This window comes from Callorhinchus milii, unplaced genomic scaffold, assembly GCF_018977255.1.
Source record: "Callorhinchus milii isolate IMCB2004 unplaced genomic scaffold, IMCB_Cmil_1.0 Scaffold35, whole genome shotgun sequence".
Classification (NCBI taxonomy): Eukaryota; Metazoa; Chordata; class Chondrichthyes; order Chimaeriformes; family Callorhinchidae; genus Callorhinchus; species Callorhinchus milii.
The window spans coordinates 389751-413769 of NW_024704776.1; the positions used below are offsets into that span (position 1 = coordinate 389751).

Consider the following 24019-nt stretch of genomic DNA (forward strand, 5'->3'; position numbering starts at 1 on the left):
GGTCTTGAGGGAAAGATAGTGGCATGGATGGACAATTTTATGGAGGTGGGGGAAGCTGGGGAGGTCAGAGCACCAATGTGAGCTTTAAAGGACAATAATAATAATTCTTGCATCTGATACATATGTATATACATATATATATATACACAACAAAACAACTATAAATTGCCGCAAATGGAATAACTAATGCTGGAGGTGACGTTCCAAGAATATGATTGTAAAGTCCAGCAGAAAGATATGAAAGACATTCTGAACTGCGATAACAAAGTCTGAATGTTAACGATAAATATAAAACAAAGTAAATGCTGAATTTTGAATACACATGGCATCAGCATTTGAAAGAAAAAGATAAGCTCACAGTACAGGTGTGGTGGGCCTTCATCAAAGCTCAATTTTGCTGAACTCAACCCTGTTTTGATGAAGGATTGTAACCAACACTTCAATCTATCTTTTTCATTCACATGCTGATCAACCTGCTTTGAATTTCCAACAATTCTTGTTTTTATTAAAACTACAGTGTTTTATGATCTAAAATACACCATAATATTTGTCTTCCTGCCCAACATTTAATATGACTGTACAGTATAAAGTTAAAACATGTTCGGTAAAACAAAACAGCAATCTGGCAATAACTCACATATTCTGATCAATCTTTCAAAGTTTAGGTTAGATCATTGATACTGTTACTATGCTCATATATGAATAACAGTGTCTTATTCATATATGAAAAAGCCACAATTAGTATCATTATTATCAATTAATACCATAGTATCATACATGAATAAGATATATCCTCACCTGTGTGATCTGTGTTTCTAAGATCCTCCCTACCAACCTGCCCGCTCCCTCCGTTCAGGGGTCTCCAGTCTGCTCCATGTCTCCCGCCCGATCCGCCCTACCATCGGTGGCCGGGCTTTCAGCCTCTCTGCCCCCACACTCTGGAACTCCATCCCATGGTCCCTCTTACCTCGCTTCCTCCTTCAAGGCCGGTCTCAAGACCTTTGTCTTCAACTGCGCCTTTGGTCTTCCTCCCACCTCTCTGCCTTCACTCACCCCTACACCACCCCTCCCCCATGCTCGGGGCCCGACACCTGACTGTTCAGCGTTTTGGGTCGTCCTCCCGACGTGAAAGGCGCTCTATAAATGTAATTTTGTTGTTGTAAGTCATTCTCTTCTCCTAGACACTCAGTGTCTGGGAGAATGAGTCTCAGAGATACACTTCCTATTTAATTAGAGTCAAATTCCTTATGCCAGCTGCTCATAAATCTCCATGTTAAGTATTACTGGTACCCCCACTACTGCAAGACAGGTTATCATTGCCACTCAAGCAATGTGAAACCTATCTGTTTTTTTACAGATAGAGAAGCCCAGTTTGACATTGCAGCTGATCTCTCTGCCTCCCTGTAACATTCCCTGATTTCCGTTGTGAAAGCCGAGAAGAGATACAGATGTGATAATTAACAGTGCGGCCTATGGGATTGGATCTTGGACACATCTCTGACAGGAAGAGGGATGTGAAGGTATATACTACGGTAGTTGGAAAGGGACTTGGAGGCCTGTTGAGAAATCTAGCCACAGAAAGACAATAATAAGTTACATTTATATGGAGTCTTTCCTGCTAGGAGGATGTACCATGGCACTGGACATCCGAGCTGCGGACTGGGACTAGAGAGGGGTGAAGGACATGGTGGTGAGAGGGTGGAGGAGGGAAGGTGACCAAAGGAGAATTGAAAAGGAAGGTCTTACTTAACAAACAGCCTTCACTTTGTCTCTGCTAACGGTTTCTCCTCACTCCCTCACTCGGTCACCTGTGGTGTATCCCGGGGCTCCCTCTTTGCCCATCTCCTCTTCCTCATCTATTTAATCCAATTTTATCCAGAGACACAAAGTAAACTTCCACATATATGCGGATGACACTCCTCTTACAACCCTTCACAAGGTCCCCTGATGATCTGTCAGCTAGTTTGGCAAACATCAGGTCCTTGATGAGGACAAACTTTCTGCAAATGATCCTTCGCTCCCATCAATGTCTTCTGTCCCGCAGCTCTGACCTAAGTAATCTCCCTCAGACTCATCAAACAACAATAACAAGATTCCATTTATAGAGCGCCTTTCACGTCAGGAGGACGTCCCAAGGCGCTGTACAGTTGGGTCAGGACCCAAGCAGGGAGGAAATGGTCAGGGTGAGGGGAGGGCAGGGAGGGGACGAGGAGGGGGTAGAGAGTCGAGAGGGGAGCTGAAGGCACGGTCAAAGAGAAAGGTCTTGAGACCGGCCTTGAAGGAGGAAAGGGAGGAGGAGGCAAGGCACTGGGGGATAGAGTTCCAGAGCCTAGGGGCTGAGAGGCTGAAGGCCCGGCCACCGATGGTAGGGCGGTTGGGGCGGGGGATGTGGAGCAGACCGGAGCTAGAGGAACGGAGGGTACGGGCAGGTAGATAGGGGGATAGTAGGTCAGAGAGGTAGGAGGGAGCAAGGCCGTGAATGGCCTTGTATACGAGGATGAGGATCTTGAATTCGATCCTCTGGGGGATGGGGAGCCTGTGGAGGCGAGCGAGGGTGGGAGTGATGTGGTCCCGAAGCCTGGTGTGGGACAGTAAATGAGCTGCAGAGTTCTGAATGACCTGCAGCTTGTGGAGGGAGGTGCCGGGAAGGCCGGCGAGGAGAGAGTTCCCATAGACTAGCCTTGAGGTGATAAAGGCGTGGACCAGAGTTTCAGCAGCATGAGGGGTGAGGTAGTGCCGTAGTCTGGTGATGTTCTGGAGGTGATGGAAGGCGGTGCCAGTTGTGGTGTGGATGTGGGGAAGAAAGGACAACTCAGGGTCGAACAGAACCCCGAGGTTCCTGACGGGCTTTGAGAGTGGAGAGTGCAGCCTTGGATGCTGATGCTGTCAGCGCCTGAGGTGCGGAGGCGCTGACGTGAGCCAATCAGGAGGGCCTCAGTTTTACGTACGTTGAGCTGAAGAAAGTTGTCTCTCGTCCAGGACTCAATGTCAGACAGGCAGCTGTCAGGACATCGGTGGTCGTGGAGTTGAGGGTAGAGGAGGAAAGGTAGAGTTGGGTGTCATCCGCATACATGTGGAAGTTAACCCCATGTCTGCGGATGATGTCACCAAGGGGGAGCATATAGAGGGTGAAGAGGAGGGGACCGAGGACAGAGCCCTGAGGGACACCGCACGAGACAGTGCGGGGGGTGGAGGAAAAGCCATTTGTGGAAACAAAATGAAGATGGTGGGAGAGATATGACCTAAACCACTCAAGGACAGGGCCTTGAAGGTTGAGGTGGGAGGACAAACGGTGGAGGAGGATAGCGTGGTCGACCGTATCGAATGCTGCGATAGGTCGAGGAGGACGAGGAGGCAGAGAGAACCCTGGTCGCAGATGGTCAAGATGTCATTGGTGACCTTGACCAGGACGGTTTATGTGCTATGAGCAGCACGGAAACCCGACTGAAGGGGTTCGAATAATACATGGGTGGAGAGGAAAGAGCGCAGCTGGGAGGCGACAACTCTTTCAAGGACCTTGGACAGGAAGGAGAGGTTGGAGATGGGCCGGTAGCTTGATAGCTGCGACGCATCAAGCGAGGGTTTTTTCAAAGTGGGAGTGATGATGGCAGTTTTTAGGGGAATGGGAACAGAGCCAGAGGAGAGGGACAGGTTGATGATGTCTGTGATATATGGGGCAAGGAGGTGTAGCTGAGAGATAAGGAGTGGAGTGGGGATGGGGTCAAGGGAGCAGGTGGTGGGTTTCAGGGACAGGATGAGTTTGGTGACAGAGGGTGGGGAAACGGGTACGAAGGTGTGCAGGGGAGGATGGGTAGGAGTTGGAGTGTGGGAGGGAGGGGGTGGGGGTTGGGTGGAAGTTGGAGGGGGAGTGACCGCGGAGCGGATTCCCTTGATTTTGGTTTGCAAACCGGTTTGCAACCTAGGCATCAGGTTCGATCCCAACTGTCCTTCCTACCCCACACCCGGTCCTGACCAGGACGGCTTTCCTCCACCTCCATCACATTGTCCGCCTTGATCGTATCTTACCCCAAACACGGCCAAAACCCTAATTCATGCATTTGTCACCTCCTGCCTCAACGACTCCAATGTCCTCCTCACTGGTCTCCCTAATTCCACTATCCATGAAATCCAGGTAATCCTGAATTGCGCCGCTCGCACTCACCCATACTAAACTCCATACCTCCATCACACCAGTTCTGAGCAGCCCCTGGGTGCGGATCAGCTGGCTGACTGGTATAGACAAGTTAATTCCAAAGTTATCTCCAATATTTTACTTTCTGGGATGTATAGAATGCGACAATATAAGTGAGTGATGAAATAAAGGGGGGGTCCCTTATTCACGTTTTTGCATGGGAAGTGGCTGGGATATTGACAGGATGATGATATAAGACATGTGATGATATAAGCCAAGGTCTTATTATCAGGAGTTACTGCACTTGAGAGTGATTACCTGTGAAGTGCTTTGAACCTTATGGGCACTATGTCGAATGCATGGGTTATTATAATAGCCAAGGATTAGAGGTAAAAGTTCTGTTTTAAAGACATGTTGCAGGGTAAAAATGACAATAAATAGCTGTTTTACAACCCATAGAATCACACCATAACGGAAGGGAAAAAAATGAGTCAAGCACCTTCAGGAAAAAAAGTTTGATGAGTAAATAAAATGATCAAATGTGGTTCCTCAGTTGCTGGGACAAAAGCAGCTAGTCAGTGATGAATAATATGGGCTGTAAAGCTAGACAGACTTTCTGGAGTCTCATTCAATTAACTTGGGGGAGGTTGAAAAAAAGCTTTGGAAAACCTTCCCTCGAGAGACTGTATAAATGTTTCAAAGTCTATTTCTGGATAATCCCAAATTTTTTAAAAAGAATTATTTGAGCCACATCCAGGAGGTCCTTCACGAGGACAGAGGATCCTCTGACTGGAACTGGGGCCATCACAACCACACTTGGTAAGAATATTGTAAGAATATGATCAAGTTATTTTTCATTTGAAGCACGCTCTGGTTGTGAGATTCAACTTCTGTATAAATGCAGGTTCTTGATAGGTGTGGAGCATGATCCTTCACATTGTTTGTAATATAATACATGTATAGTCAGATTTGAAAATGCATATGGGGGTGAAAATGCATTTGCAATATGTTTTTGAATCTTAAGAAAGAATATTAAGAAATATACATTTTCTAGTTGATAACTGGTTGTGGGTGTGATCCCTCAACAACAACAAACAAGATTACATTTGTATAGCGCCTTTCATGTCGGAAGGACATCCCAAGGCGTTGGACAGTGTACAGCATTTCAGACCTGAGCTGAGTTCAGGGGGGGAGAAGGGAGGGGAGGGGAAGGGTTTGATCGATGGCATGGTCGAAGAGGAGGGTTTTGAGGCGGGACTTGAAGGAGGCTAAGGAGGGGGCGAGGCGGAGTGATTGGGGGATGGAATTCCAGAGGTTGGGGGCAGAATGACTGAAGGCTCCCCCGCCAATGGTGGGGCGGGTGAGTCAGGGGACGTGGAGCAGACCGGAGCCGGCTGAGCGGAGGAGTGGGTTGGTAAAGGGTTAGGAGGTCGCAGAAGTAGGGGGGGGCAAGGCCATAGAGGGCTTTGTAGTTGAGGACCAAGATCTTGAACTGGATTCTCTGAAGGATAGGGAGCCAATGGAGTTGGGCGAGAATAGGGGAGATGGGGTCACGGAGTTTGGTGCAGGAGAGGACAAGGGCTGCAGAGCACGGGCTCCTCCTGGACTTCAGCACAATGCATGTGTCTGAATCCAATCCGAGGATTTCAGTGCTTGTTATTGCCAATGCTCTTGTTGGTCACCACCGTTGTTCATGAGGCGTACGCAGCGCTGCAGTCGGATTTCACGGGATACCAGCTAAACTCAATAGGGCAAAGTTCTGTTTCAGGAGGAAAGAGTGTATCCTTACTTGTTCCTTATTGTCAACTTCTCGAACCATAGAAATCTGCAGCTCAGAAGACAATATCAACAACTTGCATTTATAGACCCTTCATGTGGGGTAGTCCCTCAGAGTGGCACTCAGCCCATCTTGTCTGTGGTGGCTCTTTGAATGAGCAATCCATTCCATTCCAGTTATCTGCCTTTTGCCACAATGCCCCTGCAAATTGCTCATTTCTCTGGAACATTCTGATTCAGTCCATTTGAATCCTATGGATCTGAAGAAAACTGTAGGGTTTTGACTCTGAATCTCAACAGTGAAGAATTGTTTGAATCTAAGAACTAAAATTAGCAATGTTTCCATTCAAATCCTGCAAGCGATCAGGGACTGGAGCACAACCTTGTGCCAGGAGCTGATCCTCTTCATCTCCCAACAGCCCCCACTCTAGTTCACAAATAGTTGAATTAGCTATAGTGGGTCTATAAACAGAAACTATAACACCACAGAGAACAAAAAACAGATAACCTCTTCTGCTGAAAGAGGTACATAACCTTTCACAACCTAACATAAAAACAAAACACTGCTCAAATAAAGCTTGTTAAAATCTCATATAACTAAATCCCTTTTTGTGATTGTTATATGTAGTAGTTGAAAATGTGGCAATGATGACCAAGAAACGTAAAGAATGATTCTGAATGGCAAAAAGTGATTCATGCTGGTAAATGGAAGTGTGTCATGCAAGCCCATGGGAAATGGCCAAGGACATAAGCCCCAAAACACACAGTCACTTCACTTCACAATATATCTGTGAAAAGTTTGAGACATCCTTTCGATGTAAAAGACACTATACAACAACAACAACAAGATTACATTTGTATAGCACCTTTCACGTCGGGAGGAAATAAAAATGAAAGGATTATTACTATTACTATTAAATTTGTAATCTAAGTGTCTCGGGCAGAGTGACACAACAAACACGCTTCAGTTAAGGAACGAGCAATTATTAGTGACTCAGAATCACTATAAGACAAACTACACAACACAATGTACATTTATAGATCTCCCAACAAAAACAGAAGGCGCTGGGAACACTCAGCAGGTCAGGCAGCATCTATGGAGAAAGGAAAGTGAGTCAACGTTTCGGGTCCACGACCCTTTGTCAGAAGGGTTCCAGCATCTGCAATATTTTGCATTTTGTCTATAGATCTCCGCTCACTTCAGGAGGATATTTCACAGCAGTTCAAACTGCTGGCTGGATACCTGAGCCCGGGGGTGGGAGATGCAAAGGGTCCAGAAAGAAAAGATGACCAGTCAGATTGTGAATACTGCAAATTCAAACCCATAGTGATTCTTATAAAACATTGCTACCATTCTGGATTACTTATCTTCCCTAGGTTTAAAATGAGGGGTATTGGAGGGTAGTGATCAAACCAGTCTGTTCAGTTGCTGCATACTACATCACACTCTGAAGCACATGGGGAGGGAGGAAGGCAGGGGATTGCAGAATGTGAAACTTTAAAGGATTTATGTAATTCTACCTTTGTATGATACCAGTGGTGATATTAAACAACCACATTTTTTCAGCATTATAAAAATCCTGAGTCCTGTGCATCATGGATATCACATGTGTGAAGTAATGAAATCAGAGAGCACCAGCTTATATCTGGGATGAAGGAAACTGTGCAGTATGTTTGCGATTCCAGAAAGTTGGTATCCCTGTTGTATATTAAGTTCAAAGAGGACTCAGATATCCTGCCAAGTTTGACATCAGGCTGTAATAAACAGCCAGCCAGGAATAATTTACCTTTTGTTTCTTTAATGTCAAAGTCAACCCTGGGTATCCCTTAGACAACTACAAACCACAGGCCCTGAATGAAGGAACTGAATGCTTCCTTTGATCATGCTGCATCATACAAATTGTCATATTTGCTGTAATTGGACAACATTTGATTTTGAGCTCTCCACTGCACAAGAATACAATGCAATCTATATCTTGCTTCTGCAAAATTCTTTTTTTCAGATTAAAAATCAGAACTTCTAATGGGTGAATGTACCACACTTTAACCTATGGAGGAGGCCTGAATCTAATTTAAACTGTGTGATTTGAGTTTCCGTACTATTATTAAATATCTTTAAAAATGTGGCATGGACGTTATGAACTTGATGATTCGTAATTTCCTCCCCCACAATCCTAAAAAGAAGGATCTGACTTCTACTCATTTTCAGACTTACAAAAAAGTTTTGAAGAACCACGTGCAGATACAAAATATTGCTTAGACTGAGTAACAGATTAGAATTATTTGCAAGACAGTGCTCATGGCTGTCGGTTGCCTTGGCTGCTTGAAACACAGGTCGCCCATCTGTATGATCAGCTTAGTAAGGTCCCGGCTGTGTTTCCAGATGAGACACCCCATGGAGGCCCATAGAGGAACAAAGCCTTTCTTGGGAAACCACTTGCTGTGCACTCTACTGTTTTCAGACCACCTTGCGAGACCTGATCACAAATTGTCCCACTTGAAAATATCTTACCAAGGAACAGCAAAAGCTCAGGACCCTGGATTCTATTGAGATTTGTGGAGGAAGAAGTTCTGATTGACCTTAAGTTTAAGTCAAGCTTTCAGCTGGTAGCTAAAGTGTCTCACTTCAGCATGAGGTCTGTAAATTCTCGCCTACCACAATTAAATTTGCTCTCAGTGGCCCTCCTATTTTGCTTCATTCGGCATGCATTGTCCAGCTCAGAAGTTATATGTTCAGCACATATTACAAAGCAGTAGCATCTGTGCATTAGAAATTGATTGAATCCCTAATTTACGTAGATTGTAAATTAATTAATTAGTAATTTACAATTGCTCCAAGTACTTGGAGGCTAACCCTTTGGAACCCACTCCAATGTGACCTCTTGTCAGAGGAGGTCAAGTCTCTCTTTTTGGTGGTAATCTAGTTTCAGCCCTGGTCAAAGTGACAAATGGCAGTCTGTCCATCTGTGAACAGGACTCCCTCTGCCTCCTTGTCCTCCTTGACCTCTATGTTGTCTTCGACACCGTCGACCACTCTATCCTCATCCACCTCTCCTCTCACCTCAACCTTCATGGCTCTGTCCTTGGCTGGTTCAGATTGTACCTCTCACACCCAGACCGTCTGGTGTGGCGTTCCTCAGGGCTCTGTCCTTGGTCCCCTCCTCTTCAACATCTATATGCTCCCTCTTGATGACATCATCTGCAGACATGGGGTCAACTTCCACGTGTATGCGGATGACACCCAACTATACCTCTCTGCCTCCACCCTTGACTCCAGGACCACTGCTGTGCTGACAGAATGTCTGTCAGACATCAAGTCCTGGATGAGAGCTAACTTTCTTCAGTTGAAAGTCAATAAGACCGAGCCTCTCCTGATTGGCTTCCGACAGCACCTCCTCACCTCAGGCACTGACAGCATCACCACCTATGGTTGCACACTCCACCTTACTAAGCCAATCTGGAACCTTGGGGTCTTGTTTGACCCTCAACTATCCTTTCTACCCCACATCTGCACCATGACCCGCTCTGCCTTCCCCCACCTCCGCAACATTGCCCGACTCCACCACTGTCTCACTATTGGCGGGCGGACCTTCTGCCACTCTGCACCCACCTTTTGGGACTCCATCGCACAGTCTCTCTGCTTCGACCCCTGCAATGCCACCTTCAAGACCCATCTCAAGACCCTCTTCTTCAACTGTACTTTCGATCTCCCTGCTTCCCCCCCCACCCTCCATCTTCCCCGACCCCGACCCACAGCTCACGTCCGAAACTCTGTCTGTCCAGCGCCTTGGGACATCCTCCCAATGTGAAAGGCGCTTTAACAAATGTAATTTTGTTGTTGTTGTTCACAGAAATCAGAACTGAGATTGACATTGGTGCCTGGTACTAGTGGGTCAGACTCAAGCAATTCCAGGTTCCTGTAGAAATTACTAGATATAAATCAATTTGCAATTCCCACAAATGATATTACTTCCTTCACTAGTATCCCCTTTAAGAAAGTTGGAAGTCAATATGGGCTTGTGCTTGTTTGCAGCACATCACGTTGTACATATGGGTACAGTACAGCAAAGTAGAGTTCGCTTTTTTATAAATGCCTGTTTGAACACAGCAGAACATTTTTCATCTGAGTTACAGCAAGCACGCCCACACAGCCATTAGACAAGGACATCACACATTACAGGGGATTTCAAATTCAAACCTTGGTTTAGCAATTTTACTCTTTTTAAAGAAATCAGCAGTTTTCGATTTAAAAACTGACATTAATTCGTTCACTCCATAACGTTGCTTGAACTACTGTTAAAATTCCTCCAGACTATCCATTTCCATAGTTTTTAATGGCTGTCCTGTAAAATATATGTATATTTTAAAAAGCTACAAAAAATAGATTCTGTTATCGGAGCAATAAATGCCAAGATTAATAAATTCAATGATTCTTCTTAAAGGGATATTATAATCTAAAATGCTCATAGGCTAATCATGTTCAAATGTACATGGTGCACTTGCATACAAGAGCAGCAATCCTTGTATTTGATAAAGCATCTCTAACATTGGGAGAACTTCTCAACTTGTAATGACTTTGCATGTTGCGCACAGCAACATCACAAACAACTGTAAATTAAATGACCAATTTTATCTGAGGATCGTTAACAAGGACACTGTGAAAAACTCCCTAATCTTTTTGAACAGTGCCATGGGATCTTTAATGCACACCTGAACAGACAGACAGGACCTTGGTTTAACATCTCACTCAAAGAATGACACCTCCGACAATTCAGTAGTCTCCCAGTCCTACAATGGTGTGTCAACCTAGACTATGCAAGTTGAAAGTCCAGATGTGGGGCTTCAGCCCACAATCAGAATCAAATCATTCCGAATCAGAATCAAATCATTCTGTAATTCATTTCATTGGTTAATTACATACTGAAGGGCACCTATGTACATTTGAACATGCCTTAAGTAGATATTAGCGCAATTTGTATTTTAGACTTACTGTCACCAGAAAAATGTATTTGGGCTAACAAAATCTCTATCAACTAACAGTATAATTTGCATCAAAAAATATTATGCAAAACTAAGAATATCTGCTGAAACCCTAAATCATTCATGTCAGCTCTTGCTTTGATGTCTCAAACACACTCCTCACTAGTCTTCCTAATCACACCATCCACAAGGTCCAGCTAATATAAAATTCTGCTCTATAACCTCACCTGCAGCAAACGCCACATGGACATCATTCCCAAACCTCACTAGTCTTCACTAGCTCCCTGTTTCTAAGTGGATCGACATCAAGATCCTCATCCTCACATATCTCTTCATGCCCCAGCATCTCCTGACCTCTCTAACCTGCTCGTACCCAACTTCTGCTCGCAATCTTTGCTCAGCTAAGAAAGCCCTGATGGATGTCCCTGGACTCCTCTGCCACCATTGGTGACTGTGCCTTTAGTCACTAAACCCCTAATCTCTGCAACTCCCTGCCTCATTCCCTTCATCTCACCCTCACTTCATCTATCTTTAAGTCCCACTTGAAGAGCTACCTCTTCATCCACGCCTATGGTCACCTCCCTCTCCTCATTATCCCTTGCCCAGAGCCCAACCCCATTACTGTACGGCACTTCGAGATGCTATCTTATATGAAGAGCCATGTATAAATGCAAATTGTTGTTGTATCCTTTAAGAATTTCCTTAAAATCAATGATTTAAAAGGATTATGTTGCTTGTGAGTCTCATATCGTTTCTTCAACAACAACTTGCATTTATATATAACACACATAGTGTCCCAGAGCTCTTCTTCTACTAATATAGGAGAATACTGAAACACAAATATATGTAGCTTAGAGCAAATAACCTTCTCCAAGGACTGATCCTGAGCAGAAAAAGTGCAACAGACGCTCCTCCCCATTCCCTCACTGGTAAATAAAACCAGATAATATCATTATGACACCCTAGGCTCCCTGGAGTTAATACTAGCCCAATCTATGACACTCGCAATGTGTGAAAGGCTGAGGGTTAGCAGACCAAAGAACAGATGGTTTCTAATCACCACATGCAGCTAAAACACACAGAGACAAGTATCTGTCTACTCAAATTCGGTATTAAATGCCTGCAGTGAAATTGGTTACGGGATCATCTTTAAACTTCTTATAATCCAGACACTCTTTGTACTTTATGTTTGAAATGCACAGGCAAGTAGGTTTGGTGCGAAGATAATTCACAGCAAATGGTATTAGACTTGCAAAATATCAAAGATAATATCCTGATCACCTTAAAGTTTTAAATGGACGGTTTAGGACTGAGCTGTTAAATATGCTAATAACAATTGATCTGTCTGTTGGGTCATATAAAATGCCTTGGAATGAAAACATTCCTGTCTGTGCAAATATAAACAGCCCAATATATTGATCGTCTGACCTACAACTATGGTCATTATAGCTAATATTTACGGGTTTACATTTGTGGCTTTTTGTAAAGGGATTTTGATTAATACGCTTGTGAGTTGTACAAATTGTGATTGTTTTTGATAACCTGAAATGCATCATGGTGACCTGCAGGAACTTCACATAATCAACAACAACAACTAGTCTTTCACATAGGACAAGGATGCCTCTGACATAAATTTACATTGTATTGTAATCTTTCCCTGGGCACAATATACATTTATCCATGCTTCTGCTTTAAGGCGTGATTTTTTTACTTGTTGATTAGTTTCGTCAGATTTGCTTTGAACCAATTAAAATTACTTTTAATAAAGTAGTTTAGGGTAAAGACTATGCGATTTTTGCTAATTAAACTCCTGCAGTACCTCAACACACTTTGGGCTTCCCAAGCCTTGTCTCTAACCAATTTGTGCATAATATTCAGGAATTAGATAAGCAGGGGATGTTCCTTCAGGGAGAGAGTTCAATTCCAGCCACAGGGAAATTTCCATGTAGGAAATCCTTGCATTTGACATAGCACTTTATTATGTCTTCGAGACATCTCAAAGTGCTTCACAGAATATAATGTAAAGTGAATTGGCTATAAATTTGTGGCTGAATCGCGGCAGACAATTGCACACAGCAGAGTCCCACAAACAGTCATGGATTGAGTGACCAATTTATCATTTTTTTAAAGAAATTATTACCTTGGAAAAGTGATCCGCTAATTGACTAACAACTGGATTCCTACTTACTGCTACATAAACAGAGGCTTGTGGAGTAAGAAAAGTTACCCAATGCTTTGTCCTGCTGAGAATCGAACCCAGATCTTTTGCTTGCGAGTCGAGTGCTTTCACCACTGAGTTACAGGACATACATATGTGGAACTATCAGTCTGGTTTATATACTCTTAATATTTGTGATGGTTGCTGCATGTATCAGACACCTGGCTGACTCCCCAAAAAAACAACCAGGACAATAGAGACAAAATACTGAAGTCATTTAAATACAATATAACTCGATGGGAATATTTTGTTAGAGGCCTGAATGACTAGTTGACTAGTTCTTATACGTGTGACTTCTCTTATGTAATTATAATTTTGTTAGCAAGTAGGTAGCATTCAATAATAATGGCGCCCCTCCACTAATGACGATTCACATCACTAAATCAGTAATGTGCCTGATAAATTCAAAACATCAAAAAATGTAGCCACAAAGTGTGGAATTATGGGCAAAATTGTTCCAGTAACAGCAGCAAAAAAACGACGTATATTATGCAGGGTTTGAAGAAATAATATTCTTTGAATTTGGTACAGTGCCCTTCACACCAGGAGGGCTTCTCAAAGTTTTTCACAGGATTTTACTGCATTGCGTAGTAACTATATATTTGAAAGTGAACGTGGCAGCCCATTTCTGCACAGCAATGTCACACAAACAACCATGACCAATGACCAATTATATTTTGTGGATTGTTGGCCAAGACATCAGGAAAAACTTCTCATTTTGAATAGTGCCAAGGGATCTGTAACGTCCACCTGAATAAGAAGTGGTCTTGCTTTAATGTCTGAACCAAATGATACCTCCAACAATACAGCACACCCCCAGGACTGAGTTAGAGTGTCAGCATAGACTATATGAGTTCAAGTTCCGACGTGGGGCTCAAACCCACAATCTTCTGACTCAAGAGGCGAGAGTTCAACAACAACAGCAACAACAACAGCACGATTGCATTTATAGAGCGCCTTTCACGTCGGGAGGATGTCCCAAGGCGCTGGACAGTTGGGTCGGGACCCGAGCAGGGGGTCAGGGTGAGGGGAGGGAAGGGAGGGAGCGAGGAGGGGATACAAAGTCAAGAGGGGAGCTGAAGGCAAGCAGAGATGTCTGCTTGGCTCAACCAACTGAGCGAAGCAGACATCTCTAAAATATAAGTAAAGTGTGGTATTGAAAGTCATTAATCCTAGCATATGTAATAATAATAATAATCCTTGTATTTGATATAGTGCTTTTCACGTCTTCTAGACGTCTCAAAGCGCTTCACAGAATAGACTGTAAAGTGAATTGACTGTATATTTGTGGGCGAAACGCAGCAGCCAATTGCACACAGCAGTGTCCCACAAACAGTCGGGGATTGAAAATGACCAATTTATTATTATTTTGTTTTGGAGGGATTATTATTATGTAGGATTATATATGTAGGACAATCATTGGATCCAATGAAGCATCTCTATGTTTCATTTACTTCTAACTACATCTGTCATTTGAACCGGGATCCATTCTGCGTAGACGAAAGACAAATTATGTAAATTCTAGAGGATATTCTAACATTTTCGATCACATTTAGTCACCGTTGGGGTTTGAGCTAACACTCATTGAAAACTAAATTAAGACAGCCTAAAATAATTTCACTTAAGACCATCTCTGTTGTCAGAGAGTAGCCACACATTAATTACAGCTATCTGAACCAGGAAGAAATTCAGGGTTAAAGCACAGATTTCTAATTAGGGTCAGCCCCTAGCCCGTCAAACCTGTAACCTGTATTTGAAATACTGAAGATTGTCAATCTTTACAATACAGTTTAAAACCAAGCCAAAGGATAAGTATTCCATAGATGCAGATTCACTATTTTTGGACAACTTATAAAACTGCCCGTCCGTAAAAGAAATACTGACCTGAAATAAGTAAAGAGTGACTATGGTTTAGGCCAGTTAAATAAGCCAAGTTAAGTGGTTGGTGGTGAGGGGGAGTGCAGAGTGATGGAAAACTATCCTGCTGTGCAGAAGTCTGTGGTTTTTCGGCAGCTCCCCCATATTCATGTAAGAGATCAGCTATTTTATAATGGGAGGAGGACATAATACGATGGAACAGAAACCGAAATAACAGTTGTGCTTTGATTGTTTGCTTTTCCTACTGTGTAATCTTGCTCACAGCACAGAGCATGAGGGACTTACATTTGGCTTTGACTTTGTATCCGCCCAGTGGAGACTCATGACCTTCAACGGCATCGAAACCAGCTGATACCAAAACCACATCTGGATTGAACTCGCCGGCGATTGGCATGACCACGGTCCTGTGGGACAAGGATGAACAGTCTGTGAAAGAGGCTGCAGTGAATTCTGACTTCACTTTCACAGCAAGCCACCTGGATAAAAACAGTGTCTGCTTTCTTTTTTATGAGAATTTTCCTTCCTTCTGATAATTTTGCCTCCTTGCAATAATTTTCTATTTGCACAAGCAAGCTTTCTGATCCAAGGCGAGATGAATCTGGTGGGTTGCTCACCCGTCTTTAACTCAGAGTATTAGAAAATGATACTTTTCCAAGATCAAATCCAAACTTTCGGAATTGTCAGCAGATAAAACACGGTAAGAAAAACAAAACAACATTCTACAGTCAATTAGGAATTGCTATTTTTCCAAAGATTTCTTTTGGCTCAAAACAGATTTCAAAATTGCTGGTAAGAACGTCTTCTCAACAAATGGGAATTGGCCTGACCATGCGATCAGCTCTTGCCTCAGGCTTGCTTCACATTCTCCCATGATTTTTTGAGAGGCAGTCCAGTTATTCACTGAACCTGACTATAATACCATGCCGCTTAACTTTACATTTGTCTTAGTGTTTTGTTTAAAATTCATTGTCAATGGGTGTGAAAACTCTGTAATCATAACATGATGTTGCAAATCACTTTAATGACTCTTACTAATAAGTGGGTGTGCATCATCCCGACCCACAGGCTCTCCACTCCCAACACAATCTTTGGAGCAGAGTTTCTGCAGGTTGTTATGTTCCCTGTGGTTACGTCAGGAATCAGTACTTGTGACTTCATGCTACAAATATTAAGTTTTGTAGCCAATGTGTATCAATTTGGATAAATTAAATTGGTGCTTGAATGTTCCTTTCTGAACTTTAACATTCTCTAATGTTGGTGGATGTCTTGCAGCATTCAACACTTGGACCCTGAGGACATCAGAGTAAAACTCCATTTCAAACACAGTCTCTTTGGCATGGTTTGAAAAACTAGGATAACAAATGCTTTGCAGGATTTACTGCAAAGTGACTGTGCATTTTATAGGCAAATATGGCATATTGCCAGCACTGCACACAGCCAGGTAATGAGTGACCAATTTCATCTGGGGGATTGTTGGGCAGGACACTGGGAGAAACTACCTTCTTTTTTCGAATAGTGTCTTGCGATCTTCAACTTGCACCTGAACAGACAGGATCAATGTCTCAACCAAAGGACAATATGCACAACTTTGGACTTGGAGATTTTGAGCTCATTAGTAAAAAGGGACTTGTTCCAGGGATTTAAATTGCTTACACCTGGATACATCCATAGATGATGTTTTTCAATAAAACATAATAATAATCCTTACATTTGATACAACACCTTATCATGTCGTCAAAATGTCTCAAACACTTCACAGGATATATTGTAAAGTGTGATTATGTATTCTGTGGGTGAAATATGGCAGCCAATTGCACACAGTAATATCCCACAAACAGCCAAAGAGTCAATGACCATTTTTTATTTAGGCGATTTGTTGGCCAGGACACTGGGAGAAATTTCCCTCTCTTTTCGAATAGTGCCATGGGATCTTTGACATCCAACTAAATAGGCAGCCGGGACCTCAACTTAACATGTGATCCAAAGAACGCGTGAATTAATAATGTATTAAAGTTATCCCCAGATTAAAAGGTTCACTCAGTTTAGGTAAGCAGATTCGATTTGGATATGCTCCAATGAGACTGAGCAGAGGGATCCCCATAGAGTGCATCCACTAAGCAGCATTAAGTTTCATCTCATTCTTTTTATATATGCCGATCGGGAGCTGTTAGTTTAGTTCTGAACCTGGCATGCTGAGTTTTACTGCTGGACTTTGAATGACCCTTGGCAGATTTGTAATGTATCATGTACTCCTCTTTTATGTGTATACAATATGGAAACAATTTCTAATTGCATATTGATTTGCTTTATGTATGTTCTGAATGGAACTAGGTTGGGGCACTCCAAAGTAAGGACTCCCCCTCATAACCAGTGGGATTTCATAAGGAAGTGAGTCACTGCAACAATTCTGGCTGTAAAATTTGAAGCTACTGTATTTTGAAATTAAAGCAATAAATATTTCAATTTTTATGACACTCATATGTATTAATCTTAAGTAGACGGTGGTATTAAGAAATATGATGTCGCCATGCTATCCTCATGGAGGGTAGTTACAGATTCCTGAGTCAAACCATGTTGGGAGGGCAGGGACAACTGTAGGTAAACTACACTCAACAGGAAGGGAATAAACACTGGAACTGTAGAAAGCCATTCAGCCCACCATGCCAGTTTATCAGATCATAGTTAGATCATTTACTCCCATTTCTCTGAATTTTTTCCATACCTCTTAATATTCTAACAAATTGGCTCCCTGTTAAACATCCTGATTGATTATGCCTTATATGGTCTTCTGAAGCAGTGCATTCACCTCCCAAGAATCCAGGAACCACGAGCCTTTCAAGTATCCAATTCAGAGGCTTCAATCCTTCCAATGCAAGGACTATCAATCTTAATGGGTCATCATCGTATCATTAGACCAGCTAAATTGTTTGCGTACATTTGATCTTTAAGGACTACTGAAGTGTCAGAAACTTCATGAAAATTATTTGAAAAATGTTTTGTTTACATCCATGAAATGTAAATCATATCATAAAGCATCACTGTGGCATTTCTACAGCATGACAATCTTCTGCTCCTCAAACAATGTTTGATAACAGTATTTCACTGTGAAGACTTCTTTCAAAATGAATAGGGTAATTAACCGAAGCAGGGCTGTCAATGCTGAGGAGATAAGAGATATTTAAATTCATGTGTTTTCTGAGAGGCGGAATTCAAAATTTATTTACGTTTTAAACCACACTGAGTGAATGTCACTCCTAATGGATAAGATCTGAATAGGTTACATTTTACATAATCTGAAAAAAATAGTGTACATATATAGCACCTTTCAAATCGGGAGAATAAAACAAACCGCTTAAAAGGACATTGCACTATTCAGTCATTACACTATAAAGTGCTATAACTGCACATTTTGGAGGTCAAACCTGGCAGTTAAGTTGCACACAGCAATGCCCCACAAACGATCATGATTACTTACAAAACAGTTAGCATCCCATTACGTTGCAATACATGGAACTAACAGTATCTAGTTAAAAAAAATTCCTAACTTTCTTGAACAATTCCTTAAAAGAAAATATTATCAGCATCAGGGTATTGAAGGCAGCCATGTTTTAGATTTTGATTTTCTCCCAAACTCTAAAGAGCTCAAATACTCCCTCTACAGGTCATACAACTCAGTCCACAAACACCTCTTGAATATAAATTCTGGACAAATTGAGAGCTAGCCAGGCAGAATTTCACAGCAAGGAATATCTTGAATGATTCATTGGTGCAATCCTGGTTTCCACACGATGATAAAATGCAGCCTACATAAAGAATCTCATACTAATCCTCTGCAAATTCCACAAGACTTCACACACAAACACAAAAATACAGAAATATTACATTGAATTTCACTGGAGAAAATATATTTTTCTTAAAAATGGCACATGGCAATGCAAACGTCTACTCCACTGAATTTGAAGTAATAAAAATAGTTGCAATGTATAAGATACTACATTCTTCTGCATTTAACACTTGTGAAGCCTACAAGTACCACTTATGAAGATACAACATTTCAATAAGTTTACATCACAGGAGTTATAGTTTTCTTACTGTGATGGTGAGATCACAATAAAATACTGCAACATATTTTTACCTTGTGGGCATCTAAACAGTGGTGTACCAGAGAGAACCTTCCATTCATTACATATGGCTAACCAGTCGGACTTAAATGTATTCTTAGATGAAAGTTGGCTACTATGAATTGAAATCTCTACTTAGATTGAACCTGTACTGTGCTGCAACTCACAGAACCTCTCTTCCAAGTGTGCTTGCTAGCACCCAAAGAAGCCTTAAACTATACCATTCACAGATGGTCAAGTAAACAGTGAGACCTGAGTTGAATTTTGACCCAGATGTGAACTGAATTGGACAGGTTAATTTGCAATTATCCAAATCTTGTCCAGTTAAGGTCATGCAGAGTTCATGTTAGCCTAGCCCTTTAAAAAAAGATCTATTTGTGCATCTCAGAAAAAAGGCTGCTCCCCAGTTGATGGTTGAGCAGCTGCTGTTTGTCGATTGAGATACAGGGGGATATTCTCCACCTCATAGTAAATTTACCCGTCTTGGCAGTGAGCTTGTATTTTCTGCTTGGATGGTAGATTTACTGGCCTTGGCGATGTGAGTGCTTAGGATGGTAATAATAATAATCCTCGCATTTGATATAACACTTTATCATGTCTTCGAGACATCTCAAAGTGCTTCACAGAATATACTATAAAGTGAATTGACTGTTTATTTTGTGGGCGAAACATGGCAGCCAATTGCACACAGCAGTGTTGCACAAACAGTCGTGGATTGACGTTACCAATTTATTATTATTATTTTCAATAATAGGTGAATGGTGCTAAAGCAAATTTACCAACAAGTGGTCAAGAAACCCCAGAAGTGACAACCAGTTACTAGGAGAAATTCATTTTTGCTGATGTTCTAGTGGCACAAGAATGTCCTGTCCCTGTTAATGCAATGGATATGCCCAGTGGTCATGCCGATATTTACATGAAATCAAGAAGGTGTAGAGATGAATATACAGATATTTAGGTGTCAGAAGCCTCTGAGTCTGAGATTGTGCGTTCAAGCCTCATATCAGAACACTGGGCTCCTAGTCTGGGGATGTGAGAAGCATTGTCAGAGGTGCCATCTTTCATATGAAACATTAAACCAGGGTCCTGTCTGTCTGTTCATTTGGACATTAAAGATCCCATGGCTCTTTTCGAAAAGAGATGGGAGTTTCTCCTGGTGTCTTGGTCCACAATCCTCCAGAGGGTAAAAAATGTAATTCATCTCTTGTCTGTTTGTGGGACATTGCTATGTATAAATTGGCTGCTTTGTTTTCCTGCAAACAATAAAATACTTCTATAGTGCTTTGAGATGTCTCGTCGATAAGCTACTATATCAAATGCAATGATTATTATTAACAGCTTTTCTTTTGGTGGTAATTCTCAATTTCTGTCCTATTACTGACCAATAAGTTGAAATCGTCTGCAGCATTTCCATTCACCCTATTTAAAACATTATCTTTTGTCGTCCATTGGACCTTCTTTTATATCTACCCTTTTCGAACAGTAGGAATTCCTGACACAGAGTCATAGTGTATTAAACTTACCAGCCTGCAGAGCATTACCTCTTCAGTCACCATTTGTTCCCCCAGATATAATAGGAGCATTCAGGATGGTGACAGTAAACAGTTAAGGGCATCAAGAGGTGTCAGACCATGTCAGCTAGGGCTAGAGAAGTAGACAACGGCAGACAGAGCATAGTGATGCCATGCTGCTTCAGAGTGCAAGAGGGTCAACGTTCATTTATGAAAGATTTTAGTTCAGATATAAATAATAGCTTTAAAAATAAACAGGCCTCACCCAGTCATTGGCTTCAATTCTCCTTTTGACACAGAGGGCACAAATGCTATTTTGCCTGGGGTACACAGAGCATCATCACTCATGTTAATTAGGATTGAGGTGGGATTCCTTCCCTGCACCCCCTCCCCCGGGATACAAGATCAGACCATGGTGCTATCCTCCAAGCTTCTGCCCCTCAGTGTGATGAAGAGACAGGCTATAGCTCCTCATGTTTTCTGATGCCATGTTTTCTGAGATCCGGAATTCATGTTATGGGGAATCACAGAAATCCAATCATTCAATTGCGCCCTGAACACAATTTATTTTTTCCAAAGATAGTCCTGCAAATAGAACCAATTCACTACAGACCTTGGAGGCATAAATGTAAGATAGCTTGTAGTAGATCTGTTAAGAGTTTAAGAGGAATTTCATCCTGCAGAGGGCAGTGAGAATGTGGTCCTCCCTGCTAGAAGCTGTTTGAAGTAAACAGCACCAATTTAAGAGAAAACAATGATGCATACGATGTAGAGTCCTGTAGCTCATTGGTTAGAGCACTCACCTTGCAAGCGAGAGACCTGGGTTTGATTCCCGGCAGGGCAAAATGTTAGGCAAGTTTTCTTACTCCACACTCCTCTGTTTAGCTAGCAGTAAGTATAAACCTGGTTGTTAGTCGATTGGCGGATCTCTTTTCCGGGATAGTGGAGTCCTGTAGCTCAGTGGTTAGACTACTCGCTTTGCAAGTGAGAGACCTGAGTTCAATTCCAGGCAGAGGGCGAAACCTTGGGCAAGTTTCCTTACTGCACACGCCTAATAATAATCCCTCCAAAACCCAAAACAATAATAAATTGGTCATTTTCAATCTACGACTGTTTGTGGGACATTGCTGTGCGCAATTGGCTGCCGCGTTCGCCCACAAATATACAGTCAATTCACTTTACAGTGTGTTCTGTGAAGCGCTTTGGGACGTCCTCCCGACGTGAAAAGCGCTATATCAAATGCAAGGATTATTATTATTATTATAGTATTTCCTTCACACAAAAAAATAGATTGGTCACTCAATTGACAACTGTTTGTGGGACACAGATGTGCGCAAATGGCAGCCACGTTTCACCCATAAAATAAACGGTCAATTCATTTTACAGTATGTTCTGTGAAGTGCTTTGAGACATCTCGAAGATGTGATAAGGCGCTAAATCAAATGCAAGGATTATTATTGTACATAAGGGAGAAGGGAATAGAAGCGTATAAGACAGGGAATAGGAGAGGTGGGGGCTCGTGTGTAGTATAAACACCAGTACAGACTAGCTGAGCTGAAAGACCTGTTTCTGTGCCATATCACTCTGGATAAACTCTATAAATGCTCTATAACAATTTAGATGATCCAGAACTTAATTGTTGAATTCAGTCCCATTCTGTAGTTCTTAAAAGTCGTTCCAGAAAACTACGGCTGTGTTTAAGAATTTGCCAAATTCTGGATGTTCTGAAATGGAATAAATCTATTTAATAATCCTTGCATTTGTTATTGATTATCACATCATATTGACATCTCAAAAAGCTTCCCAGGATATTTTGTAGGTGAATATGGCAGTCAATTTGCTCATAGCAATGTTCCACAAACAACCAAAAGTGAATGACCAACTGTAGTCAAGACATCAGGAGGAACTCCCTTCTCTTTTTGAATCATGTAATGGGATCTTTATTGTTCATCTCAGATGAGATCTCAGTTTAATGTTTTATCTGGAGGACAGCATCTTCATCAATGCAGCACACCACCAGCATTCTTTCGGAATAGACTATGAGCTTAAAGTCTCAAAGTGAGGCTTGAACCCACAACCCACTGATTCAGAGGCGAAAGTACCACCAATTGAATCAGGCCGACACCTAAGCTGGCACAGTTGCAATCAGCTGTACTTTTTCACCACCCTAGAGGCAAAGCCCATGAACAGAAAACTTTTTTCTTAATAGTGGATTCCATTCTTACACATTATTCATTACTGCCACCCCCTTCTTCGCCCACTCCTGCCCCCTTGGACCAAGCTGATTCTTTGTGTTTAAAGACTAGCATTCTAAACACAGCTTGATACTTGACCAAAATATGCATGAATATTGTTACTCTGATGTTTTACTATTATTAACATATGGGTAAACCGAATACTACCACTCTAGGGTCTTCAGATTGTTGGGCAGGAAAGCACTGTAAGCACTTGTATGGCAGTGAAGTGCATTTATTTGCCTCTAGTGAGAATAATGCCGATACAATGCACATAAACCATCTGATAGTTAACTTTTTTTTCGTTAATTTAACTCCTGGCGCACCACGGATGACGTTACTCATACGGAAGGTTACTCATGAGTAACCTTCCAGGAGTAATCGTATAATTGTTCTGTGGAACAATTTACACATTTACTCATTTACAATTCACACTCACTGCCTTAAATACAGATATTGTACCAACAATTCACCTGGTCACATCTATGATACAATCATTTCAATCTTGTCTTTCTATTGTTCACTATTCTGTTAAAGCTGCAAAACTAGCCTGTTAAAGCCAGCTTTTAACACATGGAAACAAATTATATACATTTTATATAGACATGGCAATGTTTTTATTTACATTGCAGTTTCTGTATACATGCAATTCACATTTATTCAACGCTTTTCACATCAGAAGGACATCTCAAAGCACTTCAAGTATACATGTTACTAAATATGTATCACTCTTGAAGTGAAAAGATTACTGGAATCCATCATCAGAATTACTGAAATTGGATTAGTTGCACTGTCTCCCTGTCTTCCAGGAATTGATTTCAAGGTCCTCACCCTCACCTACAATTCATCCATACCCTGGCACTTCCTGATCAACAAAAACTTGCACTTATATCTCAGAGTATCTGCTCCTATCCTAATCCTCAACTACACTTGGTTATTTCGGGCTGACTGTGTATCCCTCACCCTCTCTGCACCACAATCCAAGGTAATTTCAATGCCTTTACCCTCTGGTACTCCTTCCCTCCACCACTTCGTCTCACCCCTATTACCACTCTATCTAACCCCCACTTTGAATATGCCCATGACCACCTGCCCCTCACTTGCTCAGTGTCCTGTTATTCATGCCCTACTTCATGTAAAGGGAATTTTGAGAAGTTCTCTAAATGTGA

The 24019-nt window shown here is 42.0% G+C and overlaps 1 protein-coding gene across 1 annotated transcript in view; it reads right to left on the bottom strand.

Annotated features, from left to right (window-relative positions):
* Window positions 1–24019, bottom strand: part of LOC103182627 (histone deacetylase 9) — a 317211-nt gene that overhangs the window by 18561 nt on the left and 274631 nt on the right. The window contains exon 23 of the mRNA XM_007899699.2: window positions 15270–15388. Coding sequence (XP_007897890.2) covers window positions 15270–15388 — 119 coding nt within the window. The remainder of the gene's footprint in view (window positions 1–15269; window positions 15389–24019) is intronic.